The following is a 15,144-nucleotide window of genomic DNA, read 5'->3' as shown; positions in this document are numbered from 1 at the left end:
TGTAAGCCCAATCAAAATATTTAAATATCTACAGCTCACTGTAGATATTGTCCATTAAAAACCAAATGTATCACTGACGCAACCTAAAATGGGGACCGTTTTTCCTTCCGACAATCGGGTAGCAAATACCCATCGAATAGCCAGCAAAATCGGAACATGATCATCGGATACAAAAACGGAGACGGATCGTGCAGGTAGCGGAAAGATGTGAACTATGGTGTTGAAAGTCTAGTACCATTTTGCTCTCAGATCTTCGTCCGATTGTATGATCGGAGTCGGATCGGATAGATCTTGATTCTTATTCTGAATCCAAATTACAAATGAAAATCGGTTGACACCAATAGCTTATTACAATTATAACTTATTACTACATACATTTGAACAACGAGTTAGCAGACAGGTGAACCATTGGCTAAATTCCATTTGTAGCCGTTACAAAGCTTCAAATTAAGTAATAATTTGGCAATTGGAAACGCATTTGAGGGTCGGAAAATCCACTAGTAATCGTTCAGAAACAGATTCTCCCAAAAAGAGTCACTGTTTGGTGTACATTGTAGACAGGAGGCACCATCGGACCATTTCTCTTCGAAAATGCAGTTGGTCAAGCATTAACCGTGAGTGGTGTTCGTTATCGTGAAATGTTAACTAACTTTTTTGGGCCAAAATTGCAAAATATGGATCACAACAGCATGTGGTTTCAACAGGACGGTGTAACATGCCATACAGCCACAGAAACTGTTGAATTACTGCACGAGTCATTTCCTGGTCGTGTTATTTCTCGTTTTGGAGATCGGCATTGGCCGCCCAAATCATGCGATTTAACGCCTTTAGAGTTTTATCTTTGGGGTTTTTTAAAAGCACAAGTTTATGTGAACAAACCAACAACGATTAAAGCCTTAAAAGATTAAATTCAAGACTGTATCTCTGAAATACCGCAAAATTTATGCGCAACAGTCCTTGAAAAGAGTACGTCTGTTCCAGCAAAGCCGAGGCCGTCATTTCTTCGATGTCTTATTCCATTCAGACTCTCATAATGTGTACTTCATTTTTCAAGAAACGTTTCAAACTTATGCCACAACTATATGCATATATTTTATTTAAAATTTAAATCAGTCGTTCTTATTGGAACACCCTTCATAAATGTTTGGTGATAATCAGGAATTGTTATTTCAGTGTTTTGTCCATGTATCCACTGCATACTGTCATCTGAGTGAGCGAATACTCTACGAAAGACCATATGCACCACCTGCGGATCCCCACAAAGTAATTCAGACTGCAGAGTGGTTAAGTGATGATGTTATGGAGACGATAACACCCAAGTAAGTACATAAGTTGTGAGACGCTGTTCATATTATTGGTTTAATGCGGCCTGAATGAAAAGAAGTATGTTCACAAACACGGTCACCCCTGTGAAAATGCAATATCAAACGTAAACATTATTTTTCTATTTCTAACAGCTTTCTGGCTAGTTTCACTGTTAGTACAGAATTTTGCAGAATTCGGGCAGAGAACAAGAATAATACGTAACCAAACGAAATGATGTCATTTAAAGTATATTCTATTGATGTTAACGGCTTGAGAATACTGCAACTAGAACCCTCAAGGAATCACAACTAAGCTAATAATTCTTTTGAGGATCGTCACTAAATTGTTCGTGCTGAAAAATCGGGATCTTGTTGGGTCTTAGAGATTTTTCATTTTGAAACTGAAAGAAAACCAGTGCTGCAATATGAATGTTACACAACAAATTACAATTAGAAGACGAGTTCTTCGAAATCCGGTTTCTAGCTACCTCGTATAAAAGCAAAACGGTTTTAATTTTCTTCGTTCCTTCCTCGATTTTCTAAGAAATTGCCTTTCGCGATTCGTCAAAGACGTGGTTTCTCCAGATCCGCATTTCGATCAAAATAGTAAAAATTAACTGTGCCCATAATTATGAAAATGGTCTAAGTCATATATTTTTTGATTCGAAAATTTAATGAAATAATTCATGAACATTTATTAATTATTTTAAAAATGCAATCAAAATCACTGCCATTCGGTAGAAAGGAATGACACGATACCAAAAAATTATTGTCTATTGTCTTATTATTATTTGATGGCTGAGCAATTTTCATCCATGTCAATGTTATTACGTGTTTTTGAGTATATTGAATATGTAATGTATGTAATATGAATATTCTCCATATGCACTAAATTGCATGATGCTACTTAGACCTACTAGACCTAGAATAGGCATTGTGCCTAATTGGAAGAGAGAAGAAGAAGAAGAAGAAACAATCTTACCTTGTTTTTTCAAAATATTCAATTGATAGTGCATTAAACAGTTTTGGGCCAATGTAAGATTAATCTTCTGCCCTTATTTATGTTTAATTAATTTAGTAATTTTATAATTTCATAAATACTCGGATTTTTCAAAAATGTCAAAAATAAACTGATTAGCTATTTAGAAATCGAATAAATCACGTTCAAATTTGCGTTAACTTGTGACCATCAATGTCTGGGTTGACAAGATTAATTTATTTACGACAGTGAAAATAAACACCTCTCCCTTAAAATGTTAACTATTTTTTTGTGCATTTTTGCCCTATTGTGCAACAGAGATGTAAATGCCCTATATAGGCCCATTTATTTCCAAGAAGAAGAAGTGCGCCATCTCAGGCAAGTTGCACCTCCCAAAACCATGTGCGACGAAAACAAGCTTGTGGAGTTTTTAGCCGAACGGCAAATTACCAATCCCGAAAGCATTGTTGGTATTGCTATCGCTGATTTTGAAGGCACCTGCTCAGCGACAACGACAACCGTACGAAGGATTGAAGAGTATCTAAAAAATTGCACTGCAACAGAAGGCTTGTATCTGAATCTGATAAACGGTTTGAGAACATTCGATTCAAAACTGTGCAAGAATAACGACTTTTACAAGAAATACGACAAGTTCGACAAGTGTTACACAGACTTGAATAAAGACTACGAAGTCTGCAATGGAATGCCTGACTGGAACGAGTCAAGTCCGGAGAAAGCCTGTAAATCGTATAAAAAAATTGTCGACTGCTTCTATATTAGAACGGCAAAAGTGTGTGGACTGAGAGCTGCGAGCACCCTCAAAGAATTGATGGTAGAAGTGATCGATTGCACACTACCAATCAAATGTGCTGTTGGATCCAATCCTAAAGTCAAAGATGCTATGTCTGAAAAATATATTGATGCCTTGGAAACTGGACAATCTAGTAGAGAAAGCAATAACATCAGAAATGGAATGGAGCATATTTGGGTTTTATTTTTATTAAATATATGTTTGGTTATTTAAAGTCATCAATAAAACTTTCTCCGTCCAGAAAAGTCTACTGGGGAGAGACTAAAAAATGTTGCAAAACCTTCAAACAACATGATTTTTTAAGGAAGGCTTGCTGACTACACCCACATATCGTCGAGTATTTATTTATATCTGCATCTATGACATGACATTAATCTATCTCTCTATGACATTAATCTATTTTATTCCGCAAAAAATGTTTTTCTTATGTGGGATAAAATAAAATGTGTCTTGTAACTTTAGCTTGTGCAGCAGCAACTTAGACAATTACAAACCATACTCTGATAACTCAAATGCCAAATAATAATCTACCAGTATTAAATATTCCTTGGATTTAAGTTAATTACAAAACGACTGATATTTTTCTATTTTTTAATACTCTTAATGCCCAAAAATGTATGCATTCAAAGCCTGTCTTGGAAGATGAACTATTATACTCGTGATAGGTTACAATTAACTAGTGATAATGTACTTAACACACCTTAGCACCTAAACGCAATTTTTTTTATTATTTAATGATAATTATTTATACAAAAAATCCTATGCCCAGCCATGTGCTTTACGATCCTAGAGATTTAGAATCATAGCAACTACCGTAAGATCACATTCCTTAACCCAACAGTAAAATTGCCAAAGAAGAAAGTCGCCAATGAGATTACTAAAGAATATACAAAAAGTGAAGAACAACAAGGCTTCCGGCAAAATAGGTCAACAATAGATGCAATTAATTTTCATAGTAAAACAAATTGCTGAGAATGCAATGGAATATAACAATCCTAGTTAGATGTGCTTCGTGGACCTGACTAGCGCCATTGATCGCGTCAGATTAGGAGAAGTGCTAAAATAACTTAAAGAAGTCAGTCGGACACCAGTCCAGCAGTTTAGAATAATAATAATAATAATAAGAGACATTAACACAGACAACAAAACTACAATTAAAGCGGAGGATGAATTTACATTGGAAGTAGACATTAAATTAAGGAAATAGCCTAAGTCCACTTTTACTCAATTTATCAATGGACTTAATTATAGGAGAAACAAACAAGGTACCACACGGATATGCGCTTGGAAGAAAACAGATAAAATTTCTTTGTTATGCTGACGACGCAATTCTGATCTCGGATACTGAAGAAAACCTACAGCGCTTTTTTTCGGTGTGGTTTGGGAAATGCTCTCTTACGCACACCCAGAGCTGATGATCTGGCGCTCTGGGATGTGTGGGACCCACTCCAGCTTAGCTGTATACCCACTAAAACCTTTCCTCACTTCTGATGTGGTGTTTGGCCTAGCATAGCGGTAATTTATGTCCTATTGTGTCCTTGTATTTTACGCCCTCATTATCCTTGTGTATTCAAGGAATTCCAGAAGAATTTGAATGACCTGGTCTGGTAGAACTTTATCCTCTCCCAGGAATCTTCGTTACATATGACGTGCAGTGACACATAATATGTAGAGTAGTTTCGTCCTCTCATTGGCACCCCCTGCAGGTCGGTTGTTCGCTCAGCCCCATACTGAAGAGGTGTTTTTGCGGGGGCGTGTCATGTTAAAAAGTTCACTATCCTTCTTATTTTTTGCCTGCCAAGATCTAGCAGTTTTTACGCACTAGTTGTGGAGGTCCCACCAACTGCCTTGCGGTAAAGAGTCGCGGTATCTCCTTCCAGTACTTTCTATGTTTTTCCAAGATCCATTGGGCAACTCCCGCCCTAACTTGGGCATGGGATATGCCACAAGCAGGTTCTCGGTTGGTCAGTGGTTGCTCGGCGCGTGCCTTGGCAAGTTCCGCAGTAATCTCGTTTTCTTTGTTACGGTTTATCCCCGTTGCCCAAGTGAATTCTACTCAGTTTGAACTACCAGCCAGGTTCGTAAGTTCTTTTACTCACTCTAACACACATTGTGACCTAATTGTGGATGATTCGGGGGCCTTTACGGTGGCTTCATCTCAGGTTACGATGTTAATGTGCTTACGTGTGTATGCTCTTTCCCTCATTTTCCGGGCGCCATTTGTTATCGCTAGAATACTTGCTTGGAAGGGAGTCGCGATTGTACCCAGCTTTAAGGTAATCTTTTCCCCAGTTCTTCCTCTTTCGACTATACCAGCGTCTGTGCCGGACTCGGTTTTTGTCCCTTCCGTATACCATACGGAGTCATCATAGCTGATGAAGTTGATCCACCATCTCACCCCTCATCCAGGACATATGTTCTGAAAGGTAACGAAATGCTTAGAGTTTTGATTCGATCAGCTTTCAATCCCATGGGTTTGACTGTCTGAAGACAGCTGAAGCTTTCTGAAGATCGCGTTGTGTCCCAATTGCGTCGCTTTCCTGAGGGCACCATCAACAGCGCTTGGTGCATATCTTTAAAACAGCGGAAGAAACCTACGATATGCAGATTTCAACATCGAAGACCAAATAGCTCGTAGTAGCAACGGACCCAGGCGATGCAAAATCGTAATTAACGAAGCAATAATGGAACAAGTTTCTAAGTTCGATTATCTGGGAATTCAAATATCCAGCTTCGGAGACCTAGAAGAATGTATACAAAAGTTTAGTTGCTTTATGTATCAGGATGTATAAGGGATGTCATCTGAGGAAATGAGGCTGGACGGGAAAATACGCATATATATGTCATGTGTATGGCCAATACTAACATATTCAATAGAAAGAGAGCTGAAACAACAGAAACAAAAATATTACTCATAACAATAGAAATTAAAACTTTGAGATCAATAACGGAGAAACCGTTGAGAGACAGAGTGCCGAATATTCAAATAATAGAACTGTGGGACACAGCATATCGTACGATGGGGAACCAGCATGTTGCACGAATGGACGGTGAGAGACTAACACGAATATCAAAGGATTTAAATCCAACGGGCTTTAAAATATGGTGATACAGTTTGTACTCTACGTAACAAATACGACTGCAGCAGTAGAGAAAAGAGATCAGAAAAATACAACCTCAATGCCCAATATAAGAAGAAGAAGATAAGTTATCGTATCATAGAATGCCGCATCTTTGTACACTAAAATGTACGAATTTGAGGCATACTTGAAAGAAAACGATGTAGACATCGCTCTCATCAAGAACCCTGCTACCATTACAACCAAGCGTCATCACAAAAATATGATTAATTGAGCTACTTAAATTAGTTTATTTTACCTTCTTTCAGAAAGTTAGCGGTCATGGTTAAATGCTAAATTAAGAAAGATTGTAAATTTTCAAGGTACATTAAAAAGAAAACTTTCGTAAAATTAACTTCAGTCGGGTTTAAACGCAAAAATAAAAAAGAACGATTAAGTTAGCTTTCCGGAAGAAAGTACTCTTCTTCTTATTCTTTGTAAAGACCTTTTGGTCTATTTATTTCGTCTGGTCAATGTTGTTAGCACGAAAAAAGCTTATTCGTCTGAGCAATATACGTTAAAAGAAAAGTGTTGAACATTTACCATCCGTGCAGACATAAATTCGCAAAATTACAAACGCGTGTCAAATTATCTTGATTAAGTTCCAAAACGTATCCAACCAGTCTCAGTAGTCTCATTCTCGGTCTCTCTTAAAATTTTTACACCAACTCCAAAATTGTATTTCCGATTGACATGAGGTTGTTCATTTAATGCATTAAAATTTCAGGCCGTTCTATTAACAGTTTCAGGGTTTCCAATAAGTAATTAAATTACTTGTATCCTTTGGACGATTGAGTACACCATAACTTTGGATATTCAGTTCCACATAAACCCCTCAAAGACCTTAAACTGAACACAACGAAAGTAATTCTTTCGAATGAATGAAGAAATAAAATGTACAAATCCTAAATTTCTTTACAACCAAGTAGTATCATAAAGTACATTTGGGTATGCAGGGGTTGCAGATAGAGGCAGTTTAATTATCGAAAATTTTCCTTTGTCAAAAATAAAATTTACGTGTTAAAGAGTTTTTTCGTAAATACTCTTAAGTACTTAAAACTGTGACTGTATCATTTTCAAACGATTGCCCGGTATTATATTTCCGAGAGCGAAAAATTCTTTCAACGTCGTACATTTTAATTATCTCAGGGTTTCGACATTTTGTAACAATAATTCACACAACCTACTACTTTCCATGGCTAAATTGCGTTTCCATTATGTCGAAGAACTAAATGAAAACGTAATTATTCTTTAACTAATCAAAAGCCACAAAAAATGTGAACCTTTTACTTACGAACATGTCTTGTTCACACGTGTTTAAAGCAAGTCTAGGTCAACGTCCTGTTTGATCAAAACTTGCTTTTTTCAAGGCATGTGTTTAATTACGTGTCAAATAATTACAATTTAATGACCGGATTCATTAACAAATTGTAAAAATTTTCCGTCAATTTAACAACTCAACAATATTGTCTGCACATTATTTTAATCAGTTAATGCTTAGCAACTAATTTAATTCTATTAAAAAATGCATATTTATGTAAATTTGTAGATCCTCAAATAACCGTTGTAACTCTTGGCCACTATACAACACTGGTGACAACACTAAAAAATGTACAATGGCAAATTTATTGATGATTGGTCCCATTTCGTACTAGTAAAACTCAACGAATCTTTCTTTTCTAGAATTCTGCAAGATATCCCAAATACTTACGCGTTTACCAAAGCTTTAGGAGAAGCTTTGGTTGTAGAGCAACATGGAAAACTTCCAGTCATGATTCTAAGGCCATCAGTTGGTAAGAAACATAAGATTTCAGTAGAACTCTAAAAAAAACACATACATAACATTACATGCTAGCAAAATCATATTTGAATGAGGCGGAAGAAATACAGGGTATCCAAAGAGTAAGTGCCGGGTGCCCCGTCGCAAAACTACCCGTTTTACCATGATTACACGGTTCGGTGTTAATAAAAGGCCGTTTAAACACATAAACAACTACTTTATTAATACTTTACCGGTGTATACAATTGTTTGCCCGGTGCGTGAAACTACTATTGATCACAATTGCTTAAGTCTCGATTGTGCGTACTTTCCAGTACCCGTACCCCGACGCTCCACCAGAGGCAGYAGTGGGTGGGCACACTTAGGCCCCGCCATCTCTATTAATTTRCGATRTGTAATATGGAACCTACATATGCATAGCTCTGACAGTCTGCACGCTAGAGTATCTAAAAAACACGCATTRGGGTGTAATAAAAAAACACTTATTTGATGAGGGAAGATTTGGAAGAAGCTATGAATTGAAAGCAACATAAATCCCTCACTCTACTCCCTGTGGGGYAAATTTTKTACAGTATTTTGTTCTTAGCGCGTTATTTGTCAAAAAAAACTACGTAACTTTAGCCGATCAGTGGTATTTCCACTATTCAGGGTCCATTAAAAGTGTTGCTTAATTAATTGTAGGTACAAGGTGWTTCCTCATAAGTTGACCATAGTTCATTTATTTCAAATAAATTTTGAAAGTGACCAACAAAAAGTGGTTTACTTTTACTCAATTTTTTTTAAATCTGAATTTAAGTTGAAAAGTATGAAACACGGAAATGTTAAAATTTTAAATAATCTTTTTTTTTTAATGAAACATCCTATATATTTTTGGTCAGGTCAACTGGATTTTTTTCCCAACTTCAGAAGACTTCAGACTTCAGAAGAATATATTGCCTGGATTTGTATTAGCCGTTTTCTCTCTATAGCAATAGCAACAAATTTAAGTCGACTGAAATGAAACAAAACACTATAGAAAGAGAGCATAACGGAATTTATTGCTACTGTAAATTTCAAAACATAAAGAACTCAACAAAATCATTAACATCACTAATTTTGTATATGACCTCCGTTTAACGCTAGACATGCTCTATAACCTACTTCAATTTTATCTATAATGTTTATTTTGAAAGTGTATTAGGACACTTCTCTGTCTTCAAAGTCTTCAAGATAATCAATATCTAATCAATCTATATTTTTTCTAGTAATTCCCATTTGGAAAGAACCGATTCCTGGATGGACTGATAACATAAACGGACCTACGGGACTCCTAATTGGAGCTGGCAAAGGAGTATTGAGAACAATGTATTGCAAGCAGGATGCTTACGCCGATTATATGCCGGTCGATATCGTTGTAAATGCTACTCTTGCTTCTGTCTGGTTTTATATATATGACGAGTGAGTTTTTGAAGTTTTCAATTATTATAATACAGATATTGTTATTTAAAGAATTTTAATTTCTCGAAATATTGCTGATTTTTATCATTATCCTCAGCCTTTCTCAGTCCATCTCTGGGCATATGTAGCCCTCTCCTATTCGTCGCCATTCACTTCTGTCGGTCGTCTGACTTATCCATTGATTGGCCTCTGGCTGTCCTCTTTTCACCTCGTTCTTGGTCGTCCTGGGTTCTTTTCAGTTGTTTTGGGACTCCGCTCAGTTGTCTTCCTGGTCCATATATTATCCTCTGCCCTCATCAAATTACCGGCTCATTTCCATTTTAGCCTGGTCACCCGTTCTGCGATGTCTATCACTTTTGTATTTTGTCTGATCCATTCGTTTGTCTTTCAGTCGCTCCATGGTCCCCTCATTAAGGCTTTATGTTTGGTCTGCGTTGTACGTTCAGGTAGGCAGGACACATTGGTCAAAAACTTGTGTTTTATGGTATTGCGAAATTAAAGACATTACTAAGTTTTCCATTTTCTGACTGTCCTTGTCGAAAAATATTTTTTGCCCGAGGTAGACATACTTGTCCACGACTTACAACTTTACTTTACGATCAACATCTGCGACATTAATGGAATTAGACATTACTTTTGTTTTTGATGAGTTAATTTGTAGACCAAGCTTTTTGAATGAACCTCCTAAGCTTTCTCAGTATATAATAGCTCACTTCTCACTGTTTTCATAGGAACTAAAATTTATCAGATGGACTAATATGTGTTTGATCCTAATACTGTATCGAAGAAAAAATACAGGCATCTAAGATATGATATCTGTTGTGTCCGAAACACCAGGGAAACTACCAGTCTTAACTTCACAACCCCGTTTGAAATAAAAGCCAAAATTGCTTAAGTATTTCAATAGGCAGACAAAAACACTCCGAACAAAAGAACAACTGAACTTTGTATAATAAACGCCACAAAAAAGGGTGTAGTAACTCTACAAAGAACCTGAACACTATGCCACCCTGTGCTTATATACGCCTTGCCCTTTTTACCACCCGCTTTCTCGGTCTATTGGTCCACTAACGAGACTTTTAAAAAACATTTTGCCTCGACAGAGGTGGAAGGCTGTTTCTTGACAAGGATGAATCCTAAATGGCTCTAACAGTATCTACGCCACATTTGATGGTTCCAAAGCATGTACTTTCCAAAAACGTAATATACCACATTAAGGACGTAAGTTTCATATAGCATGTAAATATACAGGGTGTTCGGAGTCGTTTGCTCATTTTTATGTGCAACTTTGCGTTAATGATCTTTTAAAAGTTGGAAAATTCCGACAAAAAGCGCGATTTGCTCAAATGGTTTTTGTTTTCCTGAGTTTATTTGGAGATATTTTAAAATAATTGTCACATTGTTAGAAGATCTTTAAATTATCTATGAGGTCTATGCTATCATATCTCGAATTCAATGTTTTCCTTTCGACCCACTATCAGCAATTTATGTTTTAAATACGAGTTTTGAGCCACTTTCTATACAAAACACTTACTTTATCTGATACAAAAATGCTGGATTTTTAATCCAAAGACATTAATCTAAGTGTAATCCTATCGATACTAACCTGTACTTTACCTTTTCAGGAGGAAGAAATGGATATTTAATCTAACCAGTTCTGCACTTTATAAAATAACCATGGAAGAAATTATCAACATAGGACGAAAGGTGGAGTATATTATTAAAAAATCCTCCGACAGATGGAATATTGGGAGATTAAATTTGCGATTATAAATATATACTTATAATTTTTAGGTAATCAATACCAAAATACCATTGAATGGTGTTGCCTGGTACCCAGGTGGCTCAATGAAGAGATCCAAAATAGTGCACTACATTTGCTTCTTCTTATTTCATATCATTCCCGCTGTTTTGGTAGATGCTCTGCTACTAGTCATCGGATACAAACCAGTGTAAGTTTATATTCAGATATGGTATCTAGTGTTTACTGTTTTAATGACCGAAACTGGGGTTCTACTATTAATTCAGTTAATAGTAATGTCCGAAATTTCAGCGAAATAAATCGTTTTAAAAAAATTAAACAGCTAAACTAATAGAACTGTTATAAATTCTCCTTTTGCTTGATGATATACATAGTGTACAACAAACCACAACATCGATTTCCAGAGTGTTTTAAAAAGCCTTTACAGAGTTCTAAGTTGTGTATACGAGCCAAAATGGTATATCAAAAGGTATTCCATTTTGATGCTTCTACAAAACTGGGAAGCCTGTAATGGGTTATATGAACCGTTCTATTTGATACTTTAAAATTGTTAAACGATTGAAACTTCCGATCACCAGGGACTTCAAATCAATAATGTTTCAAAGCAACAAAACTATTAATTTTCATTCAGTTTGTTATCTATGAAAAGTAGGTATACATAACTGTTAGAATTTCGTTTAATTCGCGTTTTTAATGATTTTGATGTTGTTTATTTTTTTACCATATTCACCATTTCCCTAGTGAGACGTTATATTTCTCTCCCTAGGTCAATAATAATAAAAAGTTTCTAGGTAAATATTTTTTTATTATTAGATAGCTTCCCATGGGTCTCTGAATATAATTACAATCTAATCACTATAGATCTATGAGTAATTTTATTTTAACCTGATTTATTACAAAGACAAGAGTTTCGTCGGATATATCCGAGCAAGAAATCATGTAAGATAGTAGCTTCAAGGTTCGCTAACCTTAGACATCCCCAGGACTAATAGGCTCGAACCCGGTACTTTTTTTGGGGGAAAATCGCAAAAATCTGACATACTGTAAGACATAAAAGCTTACCCAAACGCCACCTGCACCCTGAAGTCCCTCTTTAAGGAAAACCAAACCCTGAATAAAATCCTCTCCAAAGTCAAAACCCAAAAAAAAAGCTCAACTCGTACAAGCTGGACGAAATCCTCAACCATTTCAAAACCCATATGTCCCAATGTCACCCAGAAAGCCCAGAAATTTCCCAACCTGTCCCTCAAGAACCTCCCAAATCGAATCCTGAACCAGAACCCCAACATATAGAAGTAGATTCCAATTTACCTCCTTTGAACCAACTTTCCCCCCTCTAAAACTAATCGCAACGCCTTGGAACCTTCCCAAAACAACCAACAGAGCCGGCTTTTTTTTCCGATATAGTAAAAGTCGATATACTAAAAAAGTTTCCGATATAGTAAAAGTCGGTTTACCACAGTCCCAAGCAAACTTTCAGAAAGTCAAGCACCTCCTAAACTTTCGTGTCCTAATTAAACCACAAAGAAACACTTTAAACATTAAACACATTATACAATGTAAAAATTGCCACAAATTCGGGCATTCATTATCGAACTGCGACTCAAAACTCATTTGTCACAAATGTGCCGAGCCGCACTTCTATAACGAGTGTCATAAATCCCGCGACCTACTTGCCAAATGCAGTAACTGTCGAGGGCCGCACCCTGCAAGTTATTGCCCTTGTCCCAAAAATTATAACTCCATCATCCTCAGAATGATATGTTAAAAAGTAGCATTAATCCCCCAGGTGTCCATATCGTATGGACTTACCGCACAGATGGACCCACACTGGGCGGAGGCACCGCGATCATTTTCAAAAGCTCCATTTCGCACACCCTAATCCCCTCTTCAACTCTATAATCGAATCCACTGTCATTAACCTACACAATCTAACTAATCTCTGCCTACAAACCTCTCAAAAAATCTCCACTCCTGCTTATTAATGACACCTTTTTTAATCCAAAACTAACCACCCTCCTAGCTGGGGATCTTAACAACAAAAATGTTACACGGGGCTGTAAAAAATCCAACAGCGAAGGAAACAAACTCCTAAAAATATGCGAAGACCTAGACCGCCAAATTCACGCCCCCGATGAACCCACCTAAAAATATCGCTCTTAATTTGGCAATTTCAAAATCTGACTTTCTCAGCTCCGACCATAATTCAATGCAAGGCTAAAAGCAACAATTTTGAAAGACAACTCTAACAAAAACCCTTGAAATTAAAAAGAAAATAAAACTGCAAAATCGCCTTAAGCGACTAGCTAAAAGAAACTCTGATTCTCTTCTCAACCGACAACCAAACCAACTAGCGAAAAATAACAAATGTCTGAAATTAAAAACTCTAGGAAAAATTATCTGGAAAGGTTGGAGCCTGGTGAAATTTCGGTATAGAAACTCACCAAAAAATTCCAAGGAAAATCCCACACTAACTTTCCCCCCATTACTGGCAACAATGGGCTGGGCTACAGCGACATGGAAAAAGCGGAAGCTTTCGCTGACACGCTGGAAAATCAGTTCAAGGTTGACTATTTCCTAGGAGATGAGCTGGACTGCGACGAAGAAATCAAAGATCCTAAAAACAAAGACACTAACAGTAACAGACCCAAAACAGCTCCAGGCATAGACAAAATTTCAAATAGGGTGATTAAAATGCTCCCCGAAACTATCCTACTAACACTAAATAATAGTGCTTTTCCATTTTCGAACAGAGCCCAATAAAAACAAATCCGCTCCACAAAACTGGCGCCTAATTAGTCTTATACCAACCTTCCCTAAACTTACAGAGAATTCCTTTAAAGAAAGACTCTTAGCCAAAATATTCCTTAACAACGGAATCCCTCACGAGCAATTCGGTTTCATGAGCAATCACGATTCCAAAATGCAAGTTGCGAGACTTATGGAGGACGCCAAATGAGGACTCTAGGGAAAAGCCCCCAAGGGGGTTATTCTTTTGGACATAGAAAAAGAGCTTGACAGGTTCTGGCATGAAGCGCTAATCTGAAAACTGGACAGCTTCTGCAAACTGCCAATTGCTTTTATGCAGTTTGCTGCAGGCTTTCTAGCAGACCGTAAATTCCAAGTACAAATTAACAACATCCTGGCGTCCCCAAGCATCGCGAAAGCTGGAGTTCCGCAAGGATCCCCTCTTTCCCCAGATCTATACAACATTTTTACGGCCGATATCTCTAAAGATCCCGTTGCAAAAATAGCCCTGTACGCGACACTTGCCTATACTACACTTTCAGAAACCTCAGATACATACACGCAAAACTACAAAGAATACTTAGCAAACTAGACAAACACTTGGAAATTTAAAATCATCCCCGAGAAGACGCTTTGTTCGCTTGCAGCTCCTCCATATCCTTTTTTTCTGCAATAGCTGGATGCAAGCGTAAAATTATGAATGCCAAGCGTTTTTAGGTGTTCTTCTTTTTTTCAATGTGCGGTAATGCAGAGACATTTGCAATATTTATTTTCATCTAGCATGTGATTAATAGTATCCACACAGTTTCCTAGAGACTGGACATTTTGATGTATGATACTGAATCTTGTTAATTTCGTCGGGGCATTGGTATTATCTCGGTTAGGCTGTTCTATTGAGTCGGAAAAAAAGTTTTTTGTTCTTGGGTGTTGTTAAAATTAATTTACTCGCGCTGTTTCTTCATCTTTTGCAGAAAAGCCGGACATTTTTGATCTCTTGCAGAGTGAATTCTGTTATTAAGTCTCAAGCGCTTACAATTTGGACAATCTAGAATTTGTGTTGTACTAATGTAATTGTAATTTGTGTTGTGTTGTATTGGGTTCATGTGTACCTCCACATTTGTAGCAACATACATCGCTTTTACAATGCTTAGCTACATGTCCGAAATTACAACATCTGAAGCACAACGCAACATTGATATGTTCC

General features: G+C 36.9%; 1 protein-coding gene across 1 annotated transcript in view; it reads left to right on the top strand.

Annotated features, from left to right (window-relative positions):
* Positions 1–15,144, top strand: part of LOC109535543 (putative fatty acyl-CoA reductase CG5065) — a 49,749-nt gene that overhangs the window by 32,640 nt on the left and 1,965 nt on the right. Inside the window, exons 4-8 of the mRNA XM_019901458.2 lie at positions 1,174–1,319; positions 7,897–8,006; positions 9,238–9,430; positions 11,056–11,137; positions 11,225–11,382. Coding sequence (XP_019757017.2) covers positions 1,174–1,319; positions 7,897–8,006; positions 9,238–9,430; positions 11,056–11,137; positions 11,225–11,382 — 689 coding nt within the window. The remainder of the gene's footprint in view (positions 1–1,173; positions 1,320–7,896; positions 8,007–9,237; positions 9,431–11,055; positions 11,138–11,224; positions 11,383–15,144) is intronic.

The sequence above is a fragment of the Dendroctonus ponderosae genome, unplaced genomic scaffold (assembly GCF_020466585.1).
Source record: "Dendroctonus ponderosae isolate FM_Combo_2020 unplaced genomic scaffold, Dpon_F_20191213v2 Dpon_F_20191213_4, whole genome shotgun sequence".
NCBI lineage: Eukaryota > Metazoa > Arthropoda > Insecta > Coleoptera > Curculionidae > Dendroctonus > Dendroctonus ponderosae.
Note: the sequence above shows the minus strand (reverse complement) of the source record. Positions and strands in the feature narration are given on the sequence as shown.